The 24,808-nt window shown below is 45.5% G+C and overlaps 1 protein-coding gene across 1 annotated transcript in view; it reads left to right on the top strand.

Annotated features, from left to right (window-relative positions):
• LOC132451539 (CUB and sushi domain-containing protein 3-like) overlaps window positions 1-24,808 on the top strand; it is a 243,589-nt gene that overhangs the window by 10,434 nt on the left and 208,347 nt on the right. The window contains exon 2 of the mRNA XM_060044079.1: window positions 15,550-15,662. Within this exon, the coding sequence (XP_059900062.1) occupies window positions 15,550-15,662 (113 nt within the window). The remainder of the gene's footprint in view (window positions 1-15,549; window positions 15,663-24,808) is intronic.

Genomic DNA, 24,808 nt, shown 5'->3' with positions numbered 1-24,808 from the left:
TTGGCAGTAGTTTACTATCTGTCACGTATCCATCCCCAGTCATTAAACAGGGAGTAGTGTCAGGACTACAGCAACGGCACATCAGAGCACCACATTAGTCTTCCCTCTAGGCTCAGTCGTCTTATTTGTAGCCATAATTAGCAAACAGTGCCACAGCAACCTAATAACTCCCTTTTGACCTTGAAGGAACACACACACACACACATGCCCACGCACACACATACCAAAATACACACACACACCCAAACAAAATCACACACACACCTCAACAAACGTACAAACACGTACACACATACACACACACGCACACACACAAACATGCACACACACAATAACACACCCAAGCACCCAAACGCCCGCAGGCAAACACACACACACACACACACACACATACACATACACATACACACACACACTCCCACTAATTCCCCTCTCGATTCCTAAATCGCTTTAACCACAGTGTGATAACACTGCAAAAAAAGCGTACACGTACACATCCAGTTAAAACACCCCTCCTGTCTACTCGGCCCACTGCCTCACCACCCACCCTGAGTGTACACTTTGGCTCGCCCATTAAGGCATTAGCGGGAAGACTAATATCACGCTACGCTAATACTTTAGCTTGAGCGACAGCTAGGGGCTGCTCCTCCTCCACAGTGGCTGCCCACTGTCTCCCCCGCTCCGAGAGCACACACTCTCTCACCCTCACCCCCCCCCCCCCCCCCCCCCCCCCCCCCCCCACACCTCCTCAGCTCCCGTTACCAGCCACAGGAAGGGAAGGCATTAAGCAGACTCAAGCAGTCGTGTAATTTTTTTTTTTTGCGCCCGCTGATGACTTAAGTGTCTATAATTTCGGGGTAGCGCTGCCGCTACGGCGGCCAGCACGCCAGCGGGTCGCCACGGAGACCGGGGCGACGGAATGATTCATCGCGCCGCGCGCTAATAGAATTATCATCTAGGCCGCAGCGGGCGGGCCCCCGTCCGCGGCCTATAGGCACGCTTTCTGTTTCTGCCTTGTTTCGGCGGCTTCGCAAACGAATCCTTGTCTCTGTCATCAGCTGGTGGGCGACAGATTTGCTGCGTCGCTGGGTTTTATGGCCGCCACCGCCGTGAGGGGCTTGAACAGTAAAGAAGGAAGGGGAGGGGGGGGGGGGACGGTTATCAATGACACCACGCTGACACCACGCTGGACCCTTGACAAACGTTTAGCTCCCCGTGAACGCGGCGTGGCGGGACGTCGATCGCTTTCAACCCTATTTTGGCTGTGTCGTGCTTAATCGCAGTGGGCCTGGAAGGGGCTGCACGGGCCCACGCAATACCCTGACCCCCTGACTGACCCCTGACACCGCTGTAGGACGTGGGAACGGAGGAAGGAACACAGAAGAGGGATTCTCTCTTTCCAGGAACCGCTAGGAGGTCGATTTTACGCTGAAGATGAAGACAAACAGCCGCGGATAAACATTGGGAGACAAACAGCGCAAACAGAAACACACAGGCTGTGTTGACTGTGGTGTTTCATCGTTTGCATAGTCACGACTCCTTTGATGTTAATTGATGTATGTAGTCATTTGAGTCTGCCCACATTAATCATGGCCATACATTCATATGTTCATAGTTACAATAATAACACTTTAAAGTACTTATCCATCTATGTCGACGTCAGTGAGCCCTCGCCAGCAGAACGAGTGGATTGTTTCAAACGATCTAAGCTTAGGTTATTATTTGAGACATGTGCAGCTGTTGATTCTACATATGATAAATAGGCATGGTGGTGTGTGGTGTGTTAAACATATCTATGTTCACTGGGGAGTAGGATTGATTGCCACACACACACCTACAAAGACACGCACACTCACACACACAAACACACCTATAAAGACACACCAGACACACACACACACAAGCATGCTCACAAACATAAGTATACATGCATACATACACACAAATTCACCCCCCTGGACACAAAAAGGACACAAATCAGAGAGAGAGAGAGAGAGAGAGAGAGAGAGAGAGAGAGAGAGAGAGAGAGAGAGAGAGAGAGAGAGAGAGAGAGAGAGAGGGAGAGGGAGAGAGAGAGAGAGAGAGAGAGAGAGAGAGAGAGAGAGAGAGAGAGAGAGAGAGAGAGAGGAGAGAGAGAGAGAGAGAGGAGAGAGCGTGCCATTTCTGCTCTATTGCTCCTTTCATTATCCTACTAGACAGAAATACAGGAATTCAATTAAACAGCCATTTAGTGACCTTAGTGCACGTAGGACACATGGGGGTGTGTGCGCACACAAACATACGCGGCGCAAACGTATCAATTAATCACTGTCTGTCAGCGAACCATTGTAACGGCTGGCACCTCAATGAACCATGGGAATTATAGATTGTGTCCGCGTGTGTGCGTGTGTTTGTGTGTGTGTGTTTGTGTATGGGTGGGGGGGGTCGAAGGGTAGATGATGTTCCCTTTGTTGTCATTTTAATTGCTTCTTTTACTAAAGTAAAGGTTAGAAGTGTGTGTGTGTGTGTGTGTGTGTGTGTGTGTGTGTGTGTGTTTTTGCATGCCAGTTTGTGTGTACATGTGTGGGTTCCTGGGTATCGGTTTCATCCACTGGTAATACTCTAAATTATATAATTTATTTTCTATCGCTGTACTTTTAGTTTTTTATCTACTTTTTTGAGTCAGAAGAGTGAAATGAGCTGTAAATCCAACCGGTTCCCTTCACCCTGCCGAACTGTGTGGCTGATGTGTAATCGAGCACTCTCATACATAATGACACCACAACATAACCCGGCACCAAGTTTGAATTCTAGCGTTGAAGCGTGGGTCCTGAAGTACACCTGATTACGAAAAAAACGTCAAATCCTAAAGATCTTTTGAACTGAACGTGTATTTGTTACTTCTTTGCCTCCCCGAAATATGCTACTCTCAAACTTTGCCTGTACCACGCATCGCCAAGTACCAAAGCAAAATCATTCCGACCAATTAGAGCTCTTTACTATTCCTAGTGATACGCAGTCATTTGCTGATGCGATCCTGAGGATATCCATTCACAAGAGATATAGTCCCGCCCTAATACAGGGTTGTCACATGGGTCATGTCACACATCACAAGGTATTACGTGTGTGCGTGTGTGCGTGCGTGCGTGCGTGCGTGTGTGTGTGTGTGTGTGTGAGTGTTTCATCAGTGTCCAGCCGAGCACACAAACATCTTGTTATTGGGTATTAAAAGTTGATGATGGAATCTGAACTATGCCCAGGAGTGAAAACTAACAACGTAGGATGAAACACATGGGGCGTAAATCCAACTCAATGACAATAAAGTACACATAAACACACACAGAGGGACACACATCGACAGTCACAGAGCCAACAAACGCATCGCAGGCCAACCACAACCTAGTCCAAGTTGTGGTAATAATAGCTTTGATAACGCCCATTAAATATTGTCTCCTGCAGTCAACTTAATTAATATATAGATAATTACGGTGTTAGGTCTATCAAATACGCAAGGGCAAAACTCACAGGTACAGAACAGGGAATTAAAGGTGTCATAAAGGACCGCTGCATTCTTATTGCCCACCACTGTTTACAGGGTAAGGTCGCAAAGTTACAAAGTCTCAACTGCCAGCAAAGTTACTGTTTACGTCCCTTTGAGCATTGGCTTACCTTTGAGTCAAACTAACCCAACTTAACTTCTGCTACACTTTGGATTCGGATGTGGAAACAGTGGCGGGTTTATGTGTATTGTTTTATGCGACTGTGCATTAGTGTCTTACCTTGGCATGTAGAATAGTGACCTATCAAATACTGTTTACGCTGTTACGCATGGATTTACTCCTCTCTGCTCACCTCCTTGATAACAAAACACTTTTGAAATGTACTTTTACTCCTGGCTCCTGCTATTGAAAAAGTGCTTTCTTGGGGATTATAAAGTCTACGCTAGTTAGGGTCCCCTTTCACTTCAGCTGACAACAGTCACCGAAGCACTGGCTAATTTAAATAAAGTTCCCATAAATGTGGGTGGGGGGGTGGTGGGTTTGGCTCACCAAAGAAATTGCAGGCGGCGGTAATACCTTGAAAGCCAGCGTCTAAAGCCAAACAAGGGAGACAGTGATGTTATTAAGAGAAAAGTGAAACACTAAAGCCTGTCCCATCAGATTTCTAAGGTGACTGGGAAGTCTGCTTCTCCTTTTCAGCTTCAGATCAACCTAATCCCACAGCTCCCATATCTCCCCTTACCCCCTCCCTGTCTCCCCTACCATTGCTCTTTATTCAGACATTTACAGGAAATTGGACCTTCCTTTCATTATTTCCATCTTTCTGTCATTATTTTCCATTATTTATTTATTTATTACTTTGAGTCTCTTTCTTTCCTCCTGTCTTTATTTCAGTCCCTTTTTATCTTTTTATTGTACATCCTTTTTAAAAGTCTTCACTAAATATTTGTGTGTGTGTGTGTGCGTGTGCGCTTTTGTGTGTTAGTCTCTTTGCTAGTCATCCCTGCTAAAGAACATTAAGCATATAATATAAATCAACGCAAGGTCAAGATCATCCACCGACCTCCTCATTTTAGTAGCTCAATTCTCATCTGACCAAGGGCAGGTCTCATTAGCAGCTTTGCACTCATTTATTAACTACAACACAGCTCCCTTGTCGCTATAGGAAGATATATCCCCTGTATCTGTGGAGAGGTCATGTGGCCCACTGGAGACCCCTATGTGTCCATCATCACTCCTCCAACCTTCTTCAGTCAACACGCTTTTCAACACGCTCACTGGGGAATGATTGCCTATGGGGCTTGGGGATGTAGACAAATGTATCATCATGATAATTAATGGGACATTTACACAATATCAATAATTATCCCGATGGGCTTGTGAATTTGAAATACCATTTTGCATAAAAGTCTAACTGAGGATCTTAACATTGGAGTATATGGAAACGTAAAGTATTTCACCGGATGGAATCTAGTTTTTCTTTGTTACAGATGTTTCAAACCTCATATTTGATGATTTTAAGGGCATATCTCCTCATCGTAATTCATTTATACTATTAAACTAGCTATCACGATGAGTCGATATCTACATTGCATGATGATACAATGCCATTCAAAGACGATAAACGTTAATGTTGAATTATTGCCGAGCTCAGTTGCTGATAAATCTCCCAACAATAAAACCAAATCATCTATGAAGCAGTCCCACGAAGCAGCTTTCCACTGAGGTCCAACAGCACGGGGAAGTGTGTGTGTGTGTGTGTGTGTGTGTGTGTGTGTGTGTGTGTGTGTGTGTGTGTGTGTGTGTGTGTGTGTGTGTGTGTGTGTGTGTGTGTGTGTGTGTGTGTGTGTGTGTGTCCAGCCCTTGTACTGCACATGTCATTGATCCATAATTTATCCTGCATTCCTCTCTCTCTGTCTCTCTTACTCTCTCTTTTTCTACCTCCCTCCATCTGTGTCTCACTCTTTAACAATGGCTCTCTCTCTCTTTCTCTGCCTCCCTCCATCTGTGTCTCTCACTCTTTAACTATGGCGCTCTCTCTCTCTCTCTCTCTCTCTCTGCCTCCCTCAATACGCGTCTCCCCTCCATCCGTTCCTCTCTCCACCTCTCCTTCTCTCTCATCCATATATCTCTCTAACGACCGTCCCTTTAAGGCGTTGTCAGTCCTGACGCCTCCCCTTTAAATGCCAGCAGACACATGCTATCTGTCTCTACCTATCTGCCCAATACAGGTGTGTGTGTGACTATTTGCGTGTTTGTGTGTGTTTTTGCGTCAGTGTGTGTGTATCTTTGCAAGTGTGTCTCTTTGTGTGCATTTGTGTGAGGGCGACAGTGTATTTGCACATTTGTGTGCGTGTCCTTGTACGTGTGTGTGTGTGTGTGTGTGTGTGTGTGTGTGTGTGTGTGTGGGTTTGTAACTGTGTAGGTGGGTCAGATGTAATTGTAAGTGATGGGCTAGCTAGCAGGCCAAACAAGGTTTAGCTCGAGGAGGCAATGTCCACCAGGCAGCCCAACCACAGAGAGACGTGTGTGGGGTGAACGGGAGGACTGGGTGGTGTTCGGTTGGGAGTAGTTTAAATTTAACCACGGGCCTTTGTGGACATTTTATAAGCCAATCATTAGGTACAATTAGAATCCATGATTTTGCTTCTTAGTCGAAGCAGTCAGACTGCTCATGAAATGATCCTTGCAGCTTGAGTTATGATAGTGAGCCGAATAATGCTTAATATACCCAAACTAAAATGCTGGTTGGATGGAAAGGGACAAGGGACACATTGGGCAGAGACAACACCGAGACAAATCAGCTCACATAAGATGCAGGAGATGTCATTTGTCTAGTGAAGCAGTCTCATTTCTGTATGGAAGATACTGTAATGCCCAATACCTGCAGTGCTTCACAGAGTACACAGTACTGGTTCTCGTTTCAATGGTGATTTCATATTTGAAATGCAGTCGCCGCATCTGTGTGTTTGCTTTATTACCCCACAGTGGACTTATTGAAGCAAATGCTACAAAATCACGGTGCCCAGATGGTTCTTCGACCTATTTCAATCGCACGCATTTCTAAAGTACTTTTTGGCAGATGTTTTATCCCAAATGATTTTTTAGATACTGTACAAGTCAACAATGAGCTGATTAGGAATCTTGCTTCAGGGTACCAACAGGTTGACTTTGGGGTTCTACCCAGAATTTTCCACTGGTAATCTTAACAATGGTTATTTTCTCCTAAATAAATCTATTTTTATTATGTATTTATCTATTTATCGCTTAACCACTCTTTCTCGCCGCTTTTGACTGATGAGCCGCCCTAACAACTACCTTTCCCCGGAGTGGGATTAATGAAGTTTAGTATCTTATCTTAACCCGCAGACTATCTTACCCCGCCCTCACTGTGCATTGGTAAACTACAAACATGGCCTCGGCCTGCAGTATGGGTGTGAATGTCTCTTTGCTGCATGTGTGTCTTTGAGACTGCCGGGCAGACAAGGAGGTTAAACCACTATTCAACACCAGTGAGCGTCTCTCTTCTCGGGGCTAGTAAGAGCAGTGATGGCCCCTGTCACCTCTGGAGCTCCAGGAATAGGCCCGGCCTCATACGGATGTGCCCTGAAGAGGCTTATCGTGCCTGGGCATCACAGCGGCACAGGGAGGGGCCGGGTGGGAAGGGTGTTTGCACTGCAGGGAGGGAATGGAAAGTGACACTCAGTGACGCACATGAACGCACACAAACACATACAATCACAGACACACACACATGCGCTTGGACACACACACACACACACACGCACACAAACACACGCACACGCACACGCACGCACACACACACACACACACACACTGATCAACAAGGGCTGCTAGCACAGGCTGGTGCACCCAAAGGATCAGCATCATTCTGACATGCACTGACACTCACGGGCACGCTCACGGGCACGCTCACGGGTGTGCGGGTGTTTTTATGAGGAAGAAATGGGAATAAAGATGTGCATATACTAATATATATGTATATCTTCTTCTTTAATATTAAATAGGGATTTCATGTCTTGAAACAGACAACTTAGTCTGTGTATCTTTGCGTGTGTGTGTATGTTTCTGTCTGTCTCTGTCAGATATGAGATTGATTGACACAGTAAATGATTGGGCTGTAAAGGTGACCTGAGATTCAATTTGTTATTGTTTGTGTATACGTGTGTGTGTGTGTGTGTGTGTGTGTGTGTGTTTGATGGTGAGTAGGGTGTGCATGTGTGTGTGCGCCATTGTATTGTGAATTGTGTGCACTATTTAATGGATAGCATGTCACTGTGGTCAAGGACCTACCTACCTATATCCTCAACTCCCACCACAGACACACACAGACGCACACACACACACACACACACACACACACACACACACACACACACACACACACACACACACACACACACACACACACACACACACACACACACACACACACACACGGGTGAGTTCATGGGGCATCAGGAGTGATTGATTTACTCGACACCAGTGACTATTGGCCACACAGACGGTAACCTTAGAAGTGTGTGTGTGTTGAGAGATTCTATCAGCGTAGTGTTATTAATCACAGACATCCCACAGACCCTGAACTCTAGACACAGACAGACATTTTCTCCATGGCCTGATGGATGGCACAGCGAAGAAGCGATGGAGAGTAGTGGAGGAAGAAGAGAATAAGAACAAAGAGAAGATACAAAATGTTCTTCATAATAGTTTAACTTTAACTTTTACTCACTATTGTCAGGACTATTTCGCTGATCATTTCAAAGGCTACCTGGTGGTATTTGGTTTATTGTCAATTCATCAGTTGAAAAGTCAAGGTCGCCGTCAGTTGAAAAAGGAACAAGGGCAAAATCAAACGGCATGCAAAGATGGACTGCCGCTGCAGTAGGAGTACTGTGCGTACGCGCCAACAAGTTGGCCCAGCGTAGCGCTGTGTCTTTGTTTTCCCTTTTTTGTTTGAGCTGTTTTCTTCTTTGTTTTAAGCCCTGTGTTTGTAGTGAATATCCTTCCACTGCTCAAGCCATCATTGGTGACGTGCAGGACAACACACACACACGCACACACACACAAGCCGACACACACACGCACAAACACGCCCATCAGGGTGCCGTTAAGCTTGTTATAGAGCCGCCCACGGTAACTTCTCTGTAAGTACGTCTTTACTGTAAGAATAAAAAACATGACACCTTTCTTTGACAAGGCAATACAGTATCTGCTCATGCCAGCGGGCATTACGCATTAACCGTGAAGTGAAATGTTTGCTTTTTGAAATAATGGTTTAGGATCACCTCGACTGCAGCTCTTAAACCTGGAGGAATAATGGATACCACTCGTGTTTTGGGCTCAGAGTTTTCCTTTCAACAATTTCCTGACCTGTCAATACAGGACTGTTTTTTATAACAGGCCTTAATGGTATAACAATACAGGACTATATGTTATATCAGGCCTGTTTGTTATAACAGGCCTTAACGGTATAACATTACAGGACTGTATGTTATAACAGGCCTTAATGGTATAACAATACAGGACTGTAGGTTATATCAGGCCTGTTTGTTATAACAGGCCTTAATGGTATAACATTACAGGACTGTAGGTTATATCAGGCCTGTTTGTTATAACAGGCCTTAATGGTTTAACAATACAGGACTATATGTTATATCAGGCCTGTTTGTTATAACAGGCCTTAATGGTATAACATTACAGGACTGTATGTTATAACAGGCCTAAATGGTATAACAATAGAGGACTGTATGTTATATCAGGTCTGTTTGTTTTAACAGGCCTTAATGGTATAACAATACAGGACTGTATGTTTTAACAAGCCTTAATGGTATAACAATACAGGACTGTATGTTTTAACAAGCCTTAATGGTATAACAATAAATGACTTTATCGTGTAACAATACCACAACATCATCTGCATACAGGCCAACAAGTAACGAACAAGTAAGCCAAGTGTAGGAACTGATAATAAGTTAATTAGAGTCACGCTTTATCTAACAATATCCGAGTAAAATTGTTGAAAGTTATAAAGATACACAACGGAATATATTTCAACATAGATGTCTTTAATCTTTTTTTTCCAGTAATACAAACAACAAGCACCAAACAACTTGGGACTCACGCTCCAGTGCCAACTCCGGCTATTATTTAGCGGCTCAACCAAATGCGAAATTATCAAGAGATTAACTGCATTCTGCATGTTCATGTCGCATAAAATTAAGTTTGGAGTCCAGTGAACCCAGCTGGCTCTACACATTATCAGACTTGCATGCAGATGCCTTGAGTGCAGTGATTTTTGTTTTTTTCACTGCGTATATGGCCTCTGGGATCATGCATTCTGCAGTTTAAGCATCCTTTGGCGCATTAAGAGCCTTTACGAAACGGCGTCCATAACGATGCCGTGTTAAATTTTTAATTGTAGAGAGCTGGGAAAAATAAAGCATTCTGCAGCATATTTAAGTTTGTAGACCCGTCCCCGGGAGATGGGATGTTTAGCACATGACCTCATATGGTTCAGTTCAGACCAGGGCTCTGGTCTGTGAGTCACAACAGATTCCATACAGATCTGCATTCAACAGCCTCTCTCCACGGTCTCTCATCTCCCTCATGTGTTCTATATTGTAAGCCGCCATATGTTCTCTATTATTTTCGTATTTACAGTTTTTATTCATGCAGTGTGATATTTTTTTCAGGTGTAACCCAATTCAGTCACTAACACTTTATAAACATTGTCACGTTCATCTTTTTACCTATCTAACGTTCAACCCATGTTTAAGATGTGGTGGGTGGACTGAGGGGAGCGATGTGGAGAGAGAGAGAGAGAGAGAGAGGGAGAGGGAGAGGGAGAGGGAGGGGGAGAGAGAGGGGGATGGAAAGGGAGAGAGCGAGGCGTCGGGTGAGTTACAGATGGCTGTGTGTGTGTCTGCTCTAAGCTGTTAGGAGCGGGTTCTTCCTGGAAGTCATACAGCGGGGCCTGTGTTTGGGGGCACAGGGACTGGGAGGCCAGCACAGAATGAGAATAAATGCTCTGGAAATTGACACTGTTACCCGTCTCCCAACGGAGAGGAGAACAGCCAGAGGAAGGGAAATGATGTAGGGAGGGAGGGAGAGAGAGAGAGAGAAGGAGAGAGAGGGCAAAGGAGAGAAAAGGAGAAGGAGAGAAGAGGTAGTGTTTTTATCTTTGGGCTCAGGGAAAGGGTGGCTGTTTAGACGAGAACAAACCATAAAACGACAACAGGTAAGGGACATAATTTGATGTATTCATCACCAGGGACTGTAGCTTTCCTCGATAGGGACTTGATAACACACATTCATACATAAACAAGCAGACATGCTCGCACACACGCACACACAATGCACACACACACACATACACACACAATGCACACACATGCGCACAAACACAACTTTGGGGTCTTGTGAGATGTGTATATAGTTGTGAGCATGCCCGTGGCCAGCTTTGAGGGCACCGAGGTCCGGACCTCTGTTATTTCTTTGGAGCCAAAAATAAAATTGGAAACCAAATACAATTGTATAAGAATCCGCCGTGTGTGACATCTGGTGGTGCGTGTTGGACCCCCCACCAACCCCTCTTTCTATGTCTCACTCTTTTTCTGCCTCTCTGTCCCTCTTTTTCTCTCGCTGTCTCTTTCTCTCTCTTTCTCTGTCCCTCCCTCTCTGTAATACTTTCTCCCTCTCTGTCTCTCTCTTCTCTCTTTCTCTCCGTCTCTCGCTCTCTGTGTCTCTTTCTCACTCTCTGTATTTCTTTCTCACTCTCTCTCTTCATCTCTCTCTGCCTCTCCCTCTCTGTATTACTTTCTCCCTTTGTCTTGCTCTCTCTCTCTGTAAAAGTTAAACTTCAATATATTTTTGATTGCGTCTCTCTTTCGTGTTTAACAGTGTCATTCTTGACACTGTTAAAAAATATACAACCCCCGAGTTCCATTCAAAACCCTTTTGAATGGAGCTCAGAGTTGAAAAGAAGCAGAGAATGAGCAGATGATGGGAGTGTGGCAGGGGGTGTTTGTAGGTCGCAGATATCCGGTTGTCTGGTTGCTTTTCCGTAGTAAAATGGAGCAAATTAGATTCCTGTGTGTATTGGCGGTTTTCAAAGGAGGAAACACTTTTTGACGGGGAGCTGAGAGTGTTTTTCTCACCGATATTGGGATGTCTTCATTCGGGTGCTAATGCGCTATCGCGCTAATACATTCCCTTACACACCCTTTATATTTTTTCTTTCATACGTGCACACACATAAACACACATCAACACACACATTAATTGTATTTATTTTATACGTGCACACACATACACACGCATACACACATACATTTATTTTCTTATTCCTATTTACTTTCTTTCAAGCACACTCACACACACACACACGCACATTATTTTTCATCCAGTTTCCTCCTTTCAAATATGCACACAGGCAGCCACAGACACCCAAAACGTCCTCATTTCTCAGCGTGTGCACGTGCGTGTGCTTTTCCCTGTCACCGCACGCGTCCATCGCAGCGCCTTGAGAGCTAACGTTGACAGGAGAAGAAACGGGAAGGACACCGCAAACAAGACGTTACACAGGAAGGAGAGGCGAGGGGAAGGTGCAGATGCCGCCGAGTAGGAGTAGAGCCGGGATCTTTTCAATTATAATCCATCCAACATGTCCACCGCCACCGCCACCACCCCGCCATAGGTCTTCCATAAAGCGCTCGGAGACCTGGATTTAACCGTCGAACAGGTTTAAACCAAGGGTAGCTCGGTTTAAAACGGCCGCAGCATCTTCTCCCCGTCGTGTTTCTGCATTGCCGCGAGTCCCGCCTGTCTGAGGTCCTAGCCATTGAACTGACAAAGGATGAACTGAGGATGAACCAAGGCATGAGTAGTGGTGTGTTCTTCAAGAGTGCAGGGATGTCGTCATTATTTTCAGCCCTTTGTATGCAAAACCAAAAGCTAAACCTTGAAAACCAAATGGCGGCAAAAAAATGTTACATAGTTGTCGAACCCTTACAGTCGTTGGATTTGTGGGGTACCAGAAAAATCTTTCATGCATCGTATAATTCCAATGAGCTCTGTTTTTCAAACGCTAGAGTTTTTTGTATTCAGAGGACGGAGAAGACTTCATATAAACCAAGGAGGTTTCCTTGTTAGTGTTGATCTACAGGCCGTACAGAGTTTATATCTTTAGTTAACATACAAAATAATGAAAAAACATATTTTAACCTTCCATTTTACCTTGTGAAGGGTAGCTGCAAGTTGAAACGGAAATACATCAGTTCGCACATAGTTCATCACACCAGGAGGTAGTGTCTGTGTGTCTGTGTGTCTGTGTGTGTGTGTGTGTGTGTGTGTGTGTGTGTGTGACTCACTCACTCACTAACAAAGACTCGTATGTGAGTGAGTCTAATTGCAGTGGCATGTTCGTTCGGTGGTGTGCATGCATGCACGCGTTAGCAATGCACTCCTTTGACATTGCAAGTAGCTTCCATTTCTGAGGTGAACAGATTTCACGCCGTAAAGACAGACAGATGGTGAGATAGGGAGTGGGCGACGGAGGAAGGCGGGAGAGAGGGAGGGAGGGAGGGAATGGATAGAGATAAAGGCATACCGGCAAGGTACTCAAATGGAAATTACCTATTTTTGGTCCCCCATGGAAAACAAAAATGAATTGATGTAAAGATGATGAATGAACTGGAGGAAAAAGGTGAAGGGGACAAAAAATGGATGGGACAGTATGTCAAGAGGCATGTGAACAGCACAACGTACAGCTTGGGACGACACTGGTTCAGGAAGAGAGCAAGGCCTCAGAATGGAGGGAGAGAGAGAAAGAGACGGAAGGTAGGAGAGAGGGAGGAAGAGATGGAGAGAGAGAAAAGGACAGAGATAGATGCGATGAGAGAGAAAAGAGGGAGATGAGCGAAGGGGAGAGAGATGGGGAGGGAAAGATAGAGAGGGACAGATGGGGAGAGAAAGATAGGGAGTGAGTCGATGGCATAGTTGGAGGAGAAGGAATAAAGATGGGGGGAGAAAGAGATAAATAGAGAGGGACAGAGTGTGCGAGAGACAGGGGCAGAGGGAGGGAGAGAAACGGAAGAAAGATAGAGGAAAGGAGAGGGACACAGAACGAGAGTTTACCGGTACAAAGTGATGGGCAAAGGGTTCGACTCCCAAGATGAACGCCTTTTTTTTTTTACATAAAGGTTTGTGAGGCCAGATGTGCTGTAAACAAAGATGGAGTGTATTAGCTGGGCCGGTGATTTTATAAAAGACCTGAGATATGGGGGTGGCGTCTGCAACGGCAGCTGTAAGATGTGAAGACTCATGCGGGTGTTGTGTTGGCGGTGCACAATAAATGTGAATTAAAGATGGTAGTGAATGGTAGGAATGAGTTAGACACCAACAAAAAGTTTAATGGAAAAGGGAGGTGAAATAAGAAACTACAGTGATAAAGGAGGGTGGATTTAGGAGGCGGGAATTTAAGAGGAAGAATGATAGAGAGAGATGGAGCACGGGAGAGCGAGAGAAAGGGGAAATGATGGATAGATAGACGGATGCTACATCGATGGATAGCTAGGCACTCTGTGACTTAAACTGTTGAACTACAGGGTGGGGCCAGTAAGTGGGTCAAGACATTGACACCTGACCTGAATCCATCCTAACCAGTAGCCCCTGCTTACCACAGAGACGGCTTTTTTGAGGTCACGTATCTTCCCCAAAGTTTCACCCCAGTACCAAACACTTTCCACTGCGCCGCTCAGAATGAAATAAATCACATTTTCAACCGGTCACAGGTGCAAGGTTGCTCTTTGACATAACCGAGGCATAGACAAAAAATAAATTGCACTCAGGGAGAGGAAATGGGAAACACAGTGACGGATCAAGGCTGGGGGCGGGCGGGAACCAATGGGAGGCGTTGGACGAAAAGTTTGAATGAAAGGATCCTACCTGTTGTCATACACACGGTACTGTAACATTAGAAAGGTGCTTTAGGACGTTTATGATGCCCTTTCAGAGGGGACGGTAATGGAAACCGGTTTGAGTGAATCAGCGGTAATAGAGGAACTGTAGGGAGGAGACGGGGAGTAGTAAAACAGTTATTATTATAGACAGGGACTTCATAAGAGTCTGATGGGAGGGACACAGGCGACTGGAAGAGAGGATGAGAGAGTGACAGAGACAATAGCCGCGCTTACATGGACACATCTATGCCGCATAGATTTCTATGCGGCATAGAAAATGGTCATGTATACGCCTCATTCGGAATACAATTATCTGTGCGGCATAGATTCTATGCCGCACAGATAATGGACAGGAAAAGGAACAGGAAACAGGGAAAGGAGAGAATGAGAGAATGATGAAGGGTGGGATGATGGTGGAGGATAAATAAAAAGGGATAGTTTCGTGTATCGTTTGAGGGGAGCGATGGGATAGGTAATGCTTCAAGCTAATTAAGATAAAAGTAAAAACACAAGTTCATACAGGGTTTTCACCCCTCTCTCCGACTTTATTCTGTCATTCTTACTGTCAACCCCGTGACAATATGACTGAAATACTTCATCAGCATGAACGGCAATTGGAATGGGGGTGGGGGTGTAGTCATTCAGAAGCTGTTTCATGTTTTATCTGCTACTAGAAACCCCAGTCATGTTTTCACATTCAAACAATAATAGCGAGTTACGTAACCGATGGAAGCAATTCCCCATCGCTCAGAACAGTAAAAAAGAGCGATTTCAAAGATCTCAGGGTCAGATTATCCAACGCTTTGCCCCCGAGCTCCTCTACGTCTCTCAGTCCTACAAGCCATCCTTTACTTCCTGCTTGTCCATTCCTCCTTCATTTCCTGTTTATCCATTCATCGATTTCCCTTTGTTTGTTCTGTTATTCGGCTATCGAGGGGTTACATAACCGGTAGAAACGGGTCGGTACGTTTCTTTCCGGAAGCAACCGATTATTTCCCATGAACAGCATCCGCCGTGTTGTTACTAGTATTGTGTGTATTTCGGGTTTTCCTAACACGACCTCTGTTGTTTCCCGCTCTGTTGTTCAGGCTGACAGGCTTCCAGGTGCCGTCCCCGGTCACCAGCACGGGGAACGTGTTCTCTCTGAGACTCACCAGTGACTTTGCTGTCTCCGCACACGGCTTCAAGCTCAACTATGAAGGTAAGGCCCCGGGGGGAGCGATTGATGTGCGGAGGGACGGGTGGATGGATTGAAGCTCCAGCACGACGCGGAGACCCTGGGGGGACGGATTGATGGGGAGATGGATGGAGGGAAAGATTGAGGGAGGGATGGAGGGACGGATTGATTGAAGCTCAGCTAACGCAGGTGAGGCCCACACAGTAAATCAGCCGTGTAACTGGGGGGGGGGGGGGGGGTGCTGAGATAGATAGATGGAAGGAGGAATGAATGGATGTACAGATGATGAATGGATGAATGGGAGTGGTTGGACGTGGCGGTGGAGGTGGTGGGTGTGATAAGGACAGATGGATGGACGGAAGGATGGATGACGCTTATGTTGGGAAATGGCATCAAGTCCAACTAACCAGCCAGTAAGTCGGCCATTTTACTGAGGGGCTGGTCTCAGCATCCAGAAATACAGGCAATGGGTAAGCACCGGTGACTATTACTATTTATAAAGTAAGGGGTCAGGTTGTTGGGTAACTGATTCAAATGTGAATCTGTGCTCCAGACAGCCACTCCTGGCGGCATGGCGGGACACAGGTTTTCAGATTGGATTTTGATTAGGCAGACGTGGATGGGCTCGAGGCTGGATGTGCGGGTGAATACATGTCGGTAATGGTTAGGTGAGGAGAGGAGTGTGTGCGCGTGTGTATGAAAGACACACACCGAAAATCGTTTGATCGTGCTGATTTGTGCTCTGAATTAATTTAATTTCTTTAAGGAATAGAAGAAAAATCTATGGGATATTTAATGGATGGTTTTGATTCATACACTTTTTGCACATTACATTTGGTGTCAATGCGACTTTCCAAACTTTTCCGATCTCTATTCCGATCTCTTCTCCAATCTTCCTAAGCCAGCCAGACGACCTCCCAATGCCACTTGGGTACATCGGAATCCCAGAGCAGCCGAGATCCATTTCAATATGCTCCGAGACAAAAACTAGAACACAGATAAACAAACCACGCCTTTCCAAGCAGGTCAGAGGTCAATGTTGGCTAATCCCCGGTCCAGAAACCTAAACAAAAGTTCTCCGGCTGAATTCCCCGTTGCTCCCATTGTTTCTGCTCGCAAGCACATTCACAAGGTCGACTACCGACAACACGCTGGATGACTTTTACTTTTTCCTGAGATCCTGAGATTTCCATTATTGGCATCGCCTCAAGAGCACATAAAGAGCCCCCCTCTCCCCGTCTCTCCTCCTAACCCTTACCTCCACCCTTCTGTCTGTGTCTGTGGTCAAGAACCCCAGTATTGCCCTATAAGGATGTTCTTCCTCCTTAAAGAAACAATCTGTATTACTTAGCCGCTTTAAGTATCCTTTAACTCTACGTTGAGAAAGAGGTTGTTTTGCGTTATTTGTTTTCAGGGCCCCCCCGTTTAGTGTACACCGCGGCCCCCCCCTTGCATTACCGCAGTGTTCTGCTGCATAATTAAGCAGTAGGGCAGATACTATTTCATCGGAACAAGCAGGATATTAAAATACAGGAGTACCAGACCCGGATGACTTCTGTATAAAACACAAACACTCACATAGATGTATCAACAGGCTCTCTCACCCACACACACACACACACACACACACACACACACACACACACACACACACACACACACACACACACACACACACACACACACACACACACACACACACACACACACACACACACACACACACACACACACACACACACACAAACCGATCATAGCCTCTCCCCGCTGTTTAGGAGGTTTGCAGTTTTTATTGGATAATGACTGGACACAAATTGATGCACATTAAAATAAAATGTGTAAACACACTAATTGCCCCTAATTAATATGAACTTATGTTTAAAATGCAGCTATTTGCATGAACCATATGTTGCCATAGCGAGGTCATAGCCTCTACTCTAATCGGTCTGTGTGTGTGTTTGTTTGTGTGTGTGTGTGTTTGTTTTTGTGTCCTTCTTTCTCACTCTGTCCCTCTTCTAGTTGTAAGTGCCAGGGTCACCAGTATTTTTCAGTACAGTCTGTTTACTCGCTGCACAATTAGTGAAGCTTTTAAAATGCGATACATAATTATCTAACCAAAATAAACATATTCATCTCTAATGCTAAAATACAGGATCTATGGTGGACATAGAGGACAGAAACACAAACACACACACACACACACACACACACACACACACACACACACACACACACACACACACACACATTCATCAAGAAACACACACACATACATTCATCAAGAAACACACACACTTACATTCATTAAGAAACACACACACATTTATTCATTAAGAAACACAAACACACAGATAGACACACACGCACAGATATGGTCACCATCTCTGTGTGAAGCCCGCCTATTGATTCCAACTTAAACCTTGAGGGAGTGTTGTGTCAAGAGGTAGAATGTTCTGGGCTGCCCTCTTTACTCGGGCGCCCAGGTTTGATGGACAGGATGTCCTTTCATGTGATGGTCCGCCTCCTTGAACGTTCCTTCCTATACCACCAAGGTGTGTGTGTGTCTGAGAGAGAGAGAGAGAGAGAGAGAGAGAGAGAGAGAGAGAGAGAGAGAGAGAGAGAGAGAGAGAGAGAGAGAGAGAGAGAGAGAGAGAGAGAGAGAGAGAGAGAGAGAGAGAGAGAGAGAGAGAGAGAGAGAGAGAGAGAGAGAGATTATTGAGTATGAAGTCAGAGGTGGTTTGATATTGTGCTGATGAGAAGGAATCAAAGATGATGCGAGCATGTGCACACACACACATAAATACAGTATACTCACATAAATACAGAATGTAATGCGCTGCTGTACTAAAAAAGGGTGCATGTACAGTCACAGCTACATGGTCGTGTCTTTATGCAACGACCATGTAGCTGTGGTCTACATGGTCGTAGGCCACACATACATTGGCAACACAACACACCTAGACACATACATATTACACCAAAGAGGACAATGAATGAACAAACCACATCACTTTTATTATTATCAATATGATTGTCTTTTATATATTGTATGCTAGATATGATTCTAAGAGACATTGGTTCTATGAGACATGGGTTACTTCAGATGTGGTTATGAGATGTGATATGTGTACATCTTGCGCTACAGGAGAATATTTTGGAGCCAAAACCGGCGCTTTACAAACAGACACCCACGCACATATACTTAAGCCCATACCCTCACACAATCACTTTCGGTTCTGATATATTTAACATACAGAGGCTGTGTATATTTCCTACAGAACCCACGTATTTGCACAAACTCAAAATAAACACATTCACAGAAACAGATGCAAACATTACACACAACCACAAATCAGAAACACACCAACACACATTCACAGACACACATGAACATGTTAAAAACCGCCTTACCTTCAAAGAATAACACAAACGCAAAGAACAGCATATACATCCTCCCGAGTAATGTACATATACAGCACACACACTACATACACATGCACACCTATGAGGATAAACACACAAACAGGCTAACATACAGAAACACACACACAACATGAATACAAGCACCTCAACACATATACACACACACACACACGTCCACACACACAGGCTAACGCACACACACAAAGACATACACATGAACAAACAGACACAAAAACACCCTCAGGCTAACACACGCACACAAACACTCAGAGACACACACACACATGAACAAAGAGGCCGACACACAATACACTGTATATCCCAGATGCAGTCACCCACTCATGGGCCCTCCACCAGGGACCATGCTCTTTAGCCCACAACATGCTACCATGTGGATAACAAGTCAGGGGAGACCTCCTTTGCTTCACGCTCTCATCTCACCCCCTCGTTTTTCTCTCACTCATGGGGGTTCTCATGAGTGTCTCTCTCTCTCTCTCTCTCTCTCTCTCTCTCTCTCGTATGTAACAATAGAAAACCACACTACATGTGTAGAATGCCCGGGCACAGCGAGAGCAACATGCAACACCTGTGGGGAGGAAAACTACATTAAATACAGAGATGCTGAACACCAGTGGAAAGCGGCCAGTGCATTGTTGCTATAGGAAGGCCGTCTGAAAGTATATTTGGCCACAAATATATTGGCAATAACACATAAACGATCAACAAATCCACTTGCGTACATATAGGCTGATGCTCTATGAAGTTTATTGTGTTCAATTATTAGGATTTTACAACATAGATTAGTTGCAATGTCTAACAATGGAATGCCTTATCGCAAAGTGGTTCTGGTGCTGTCAATTTGATGCAGGGAAAAAGGAAACTTGTTTTTCTTTGCCCAGGAAAAAATGCATCGTAATCCCTCTGGATCTTCCGCCAACTGTTTAATTTGTGTGCATTTGTATTTGTTATTTTACCCGACATTATAAATAGGATTCATTCTTGCACGTAATACTATAGAATACATCTGTTGCATGTTGTGTTGTGTGCTAGAATCAGAAAGTCTGCAGCAAGTAAGATACAAGGTCTTACATTGTCTGATATATATATATATATATATATATATGCTTTTGTTAAAATTTTCTGGTGAAACGGTCGCACACCGTCTGGTGAGATGTCAAGGAGAGCTTGACAGCAAAGTCTTCAGTTGACACTGCTGACAACATGGCCCCGGCTTACAACTTGACCCAGCTAACAACATAATGACCTGTCAGAAATTGCAGGCTTATTCACTAAGCCTGCACACTTTTATTATCTAACCCCACCATGGTTTGCGTAAGGGTTTTCTTTTACCAGTTCGCAGCTTCATCCAACCTGCCATCAAATCTGCGGCTCACACGCACCGTCTCCCCCACAGCCCTCCACAGCTACCGCTACTTGGCCTTTCACAGTCCACGGAAAGAAAGCTCCACTGTTTCCACCTCGAGGCTGACACAGCCAGAGGTCTTCTGCAGTGACATGAAAACCTGCTACATGCGTGTTTTATTGTAATGGCTTCCCTTACAAAAAATAAATACTGTGCAACACTGTGCAACTTCTCCATATGAAATCCTTTCCCCCCCACTGGAGACTGGCTTCAACCCCAACCGCCTCTGCCCAGCAGCCAGCGCTAGCCCGCCGCTAGCGAACCACAGCAGGCACGCCGCTCAGCAACCCCGGCCATGGCAAACAGCATTTGTTCCCCAAGAAGGTCAATGCAAAGCCCATCGCCTGCCCGCTGAGCCCAAAGGCTGTGGCCGCGATGTGCATAAAGTCTGCTGCCACTGCTTACAAGGGGGGGGAGCCCAGCTAGCGCTAGCAAAACCGCGTCTCCAGTGGAGCCAGACGGAGGCCTCCTACTGTTCCCTGCCCTCTGTTTATGCATCCCGAGGAGGGGAAGTGTAGTCGCCCGCATGCTTCAGGCCGCTGCAGGCTTAGGCATGAGAAGCGTATCACCACCCAGCATAGGCCTGCTGCTCCAACCGGGCGTAGCTGAGGACACCACAACACACCATCAACTCTCCCAGAACGGTGATATGATGATGCTTGAAGCTGCCTGAAGAGAGAAAGAGATAGGGAGAAGAGGCATGGTGAATCCACCAGCAGCCGGTCTAGTCTGTGCAGGTGGGAGATGCTGAACTCTTGACCAGGATCCAACATGGAAGCTTCTCTGTGTGGCTGCTGGATTCACATCTGACATGAGAGAGTGCAGCGGTCAGTCGGGTTATTTGTTGGCTTAAGCCAAACCAAAGACGTCCGTCATTTATTCTGAGGAGTGTCTTTTGTACAAATCTAGTTGTTTCAATAACTTGAGTACAGCAGTAATGCCATCTGCAAACGCTTTTAACATGCCTCTTGTTTAGCCGTTGGTCCTGAGCCAGGATTGTTTTTGTCATACGTACAAACAGCACAAAAACATTACATTCTGTTCAACGGACAAACTCATGGATTTTCGTAGTGCAAAATAAATAAACAAGAAAACACCTCAGTTGTAGTCAATAAGCATGACATAGAATAACTGGGCATTATGTATAACCACCCTCCCTGAATCCAACGTGTAGCTCCAGCGTCCAGAGGATCATTCCCTAAGCCCTATCCATCCTACGGCTAAACCCCCAGATCAGTGGCAGCTTGCTGGCCCCCCACCAGAAGCAGGGGCCCCGAGCCTGGGGCCGTGTTTACCTGCAGAGCTAACCTGTTATTCTACACCACAATGTTCCGCTCTGGCCAAAAGCCCCATGCCGCCTCGAAACAAAGCTGCGCCCACACTGTGTCTGTGTATGTGTATGCGTATCTGTGTGTGTGTGTGTGTGTGTGTGTGTGTGTGCGTGTGCATGTGTTGGGCCAGTACCGAGGGGCCATACCGCCCAGAATGGCACTGCACCAAACGGCGGCGTCTGATGCCTCCGCATCTCTGTTCCCGCGCTCCGCCTTTCGGGAGAACCCGTTCTGAATACCAATTGCTGTCACCTGATTCTCAACTCTTGTTTGATTTCATTTTTTCATCGGTTTCTATTGGAGATAACCCATTATGCTGCTTCCTCTGTCGTCCCACGGAGCTCCTGGATGTCCTGCAAGATGCAGGGGCTCCCCGCTGCTATTTCGGCTCTTTTTCGCAGCTCATTATTTTTTGGGTTGAAGCTTCGGCAGGGAGGCCGAGGGGGGGGGGTTGTGATTTCAGTACAGAGGAAGCTATGGGTAGCCAGGGTGATTAGAGATACAAGGGGACGTTTGTCACTATCAGCGGGAATTGTTTCGGATGTGAAGAGAATGGTGAACATGGCGCCAGATATGTAGCGTTTGTAGCCAACCTTCTGAAGAGATTCAACATGCAGTCCAAACTGTTAAACGTGAAAAAAAAAAAAAAAATCAATTCAGGGAACACACTTGTGTTTGTGTTTACTTCTTTGGCCGTGTCTGTGCTGCGATTGATTTAGTTATTGTTCGTAAAGTCCACACGGCCACTGTTTTGTGCGCATACACTTGCACATCATTTGTGTTATTGAAGGTTGTTTGCTCTGTGGAGTGGGTGGCCTTCATTTCTTTGAGTGTATGTATACACTCATGCGTTTGAATGTGCTTGTGTTGTTTGTAGGTGTTTGTGTGTTGGTGGATTTGTATTTGTGGTAGTTTGATTGTGGCTCTGGCTGTGCTCTGGTGTTTATCATGGAGATCTGAGAGGACGGACAATATCCACTCCTCCAGCAGTCTGCTGTCTGACCCCTAAGGCGGAGCCCGGGAACAGAGGCCGCATTCAGAACCAATCTGTCTTTGCAGCGATTAGCATAGACCGCTGTGCCGACGAGGGCGTGTCATTTCATAGCCACCTCGTGTGACGACATGTTGTGAACTGCAAACCCCCCCCTCCCTTCACGAAGGTGGCGCTAATGCTCCTAAAGGCAGCTCTGGAAATGACGACACGGCGGCCATCAGCAATGTAGCGGAATTTGTTACCTGGTAAACAAGGTTCGTCCCTTCTGATGTTCGGCATACGTGATTCTCTACCGAGGCTTAACATAAGGGTACGTTCTCCAAGAGTTGAAACTTGTCAAACTTTCGTGGCAGCATGCTGCAGTTTGTTCCTGGCATCCCTTGCAGCCCCCCATGCCACTGTTTTGAAGCACTCCCCTATTCAAGTTAATGGTTGAACTGGGATTGAGGAAACCCCAGTTCAACCTTTCAGAACCAGTCTGGGTGCAGCCCTAGATGAGTCTCGAGCTGTCCCTCAAGCTCGCTCTCGCTCTCTCTCTCTCTCGCTCTCGCTCTCTCTTCCTCTCTCTCTCTCTCTTGCTCCCTCTCTCTCTCTCTGAAATCCTGTTTTCAAATCCTCCTTGAATCATCCTTGAACAATCAAGATTAGGATATCAGAGAAGCTTCCCAGCAACGCCGATATCCTAATCTCGATCTTGGATTTTTTCCGCTTTGAAAGTCGATTCAAAAAGCCGGTTTCCTTTGTTCTCTGTTGATTCCCCCAGTTCAGTTGTGATGAAATCCGCAGGAGTTGATGGTTTTACCAGGTGAACAACACTAGGTTGTTTGCAAAGACTTAACAGGCTTATCCCTGTCTCTGTCTCTCCAATTACCCTTGTGAAATGTTTAGTGAGTTATAGTATCGCTGCACATACATACACATGCCCACGGTCTCTATGTGTGTGAGTACGTGTGTCCGTATCATCCTCTAGATCTCCACCTGCGTTTCTGCAGTTCTCCTGCAAGCACATATAAATGGTAATGGGTATATTTCATACTGTATTTTTCACCCAAACAAGCCCAGGCAAACCGATGAACACATACACACACACACACACACACACACGTATGCACGTACGCACGCAAACATGTATTCCATGCATTTTAGATGGAGTATATGTCAGCTTTTCCCCCAGAGGAACAGCTTGTTTTCCGACCCTCTAGAGAGATTGTGTGTGTGTTTGTGTGTGTGTGTGTGTGTGCGACTGTGTAGGTGGGTAGCTTGGTAGGTAGGTAGGAGGGCCCTCTCTTGGGGATTGTGAGTCATGTAAGTGTATTTGTGTGTTTGTTTGTGTTTGTGTTGTATTCCATCAGAGTGTAAGACTTCATCTAGGAAGGAACAAATGATTGAAAGAGAGGATGAGTGACAAAAAGAGATGGATTAGATGGAAAGAAAAACAAAACACACACGGCCACCACACACATGTACGCACACACACCCATATCACACACATGCATGCACGTACAAACACACACACACCACACAAAAGCATGCACTTACTACACACACTAACACAGACATAGACACACAAAGGCACACAAAAACACACACACACACACACACACACACACACACACACACACACACACACACACACACACACACACACACACACTCCAACTGAGATAAACAGAAACCCACACAGTCAAGTGGTGACATCAGGTGTGCCGAGCAGGCTGTGTAATACATAATCATATCGAGAAATAACAGAGAGATTGACCTATCCTTTGGCCCATATTACTTCTGAAAGAGAGAGAGAGAGTGAGTGAGAGAGAGAGCGAGATAGAGAGATGAACAGGCTGAATATTAATCACAAAATAGTTAGTACCAGCCGTGTGTGTACCATTTGTGTGTCTTTCAAATTATATAAAACTCCCTTCAACTCTTGAACTTGGCTCAACCATGACTATAACCAGGGCAGGAAAAATCAAGTGTGTCTAAACGTCTGTGTGAACAGTTA

Source organism: Gadus macrocephalus, chromosome 22 (genome assembly GCF_031168955.1).
Source record: "Gadus macrocephalus chromosome 22, ASM3116895v1".
NCBI lineage: Eukaryota > Metazoa > Chordata > Actinopteri > Gadiformes > Gadidae > Gadus > Gadus macrocephalus.
This window is presented reverse-complemented; position numbering and strand designations above follow the sequence as displayed.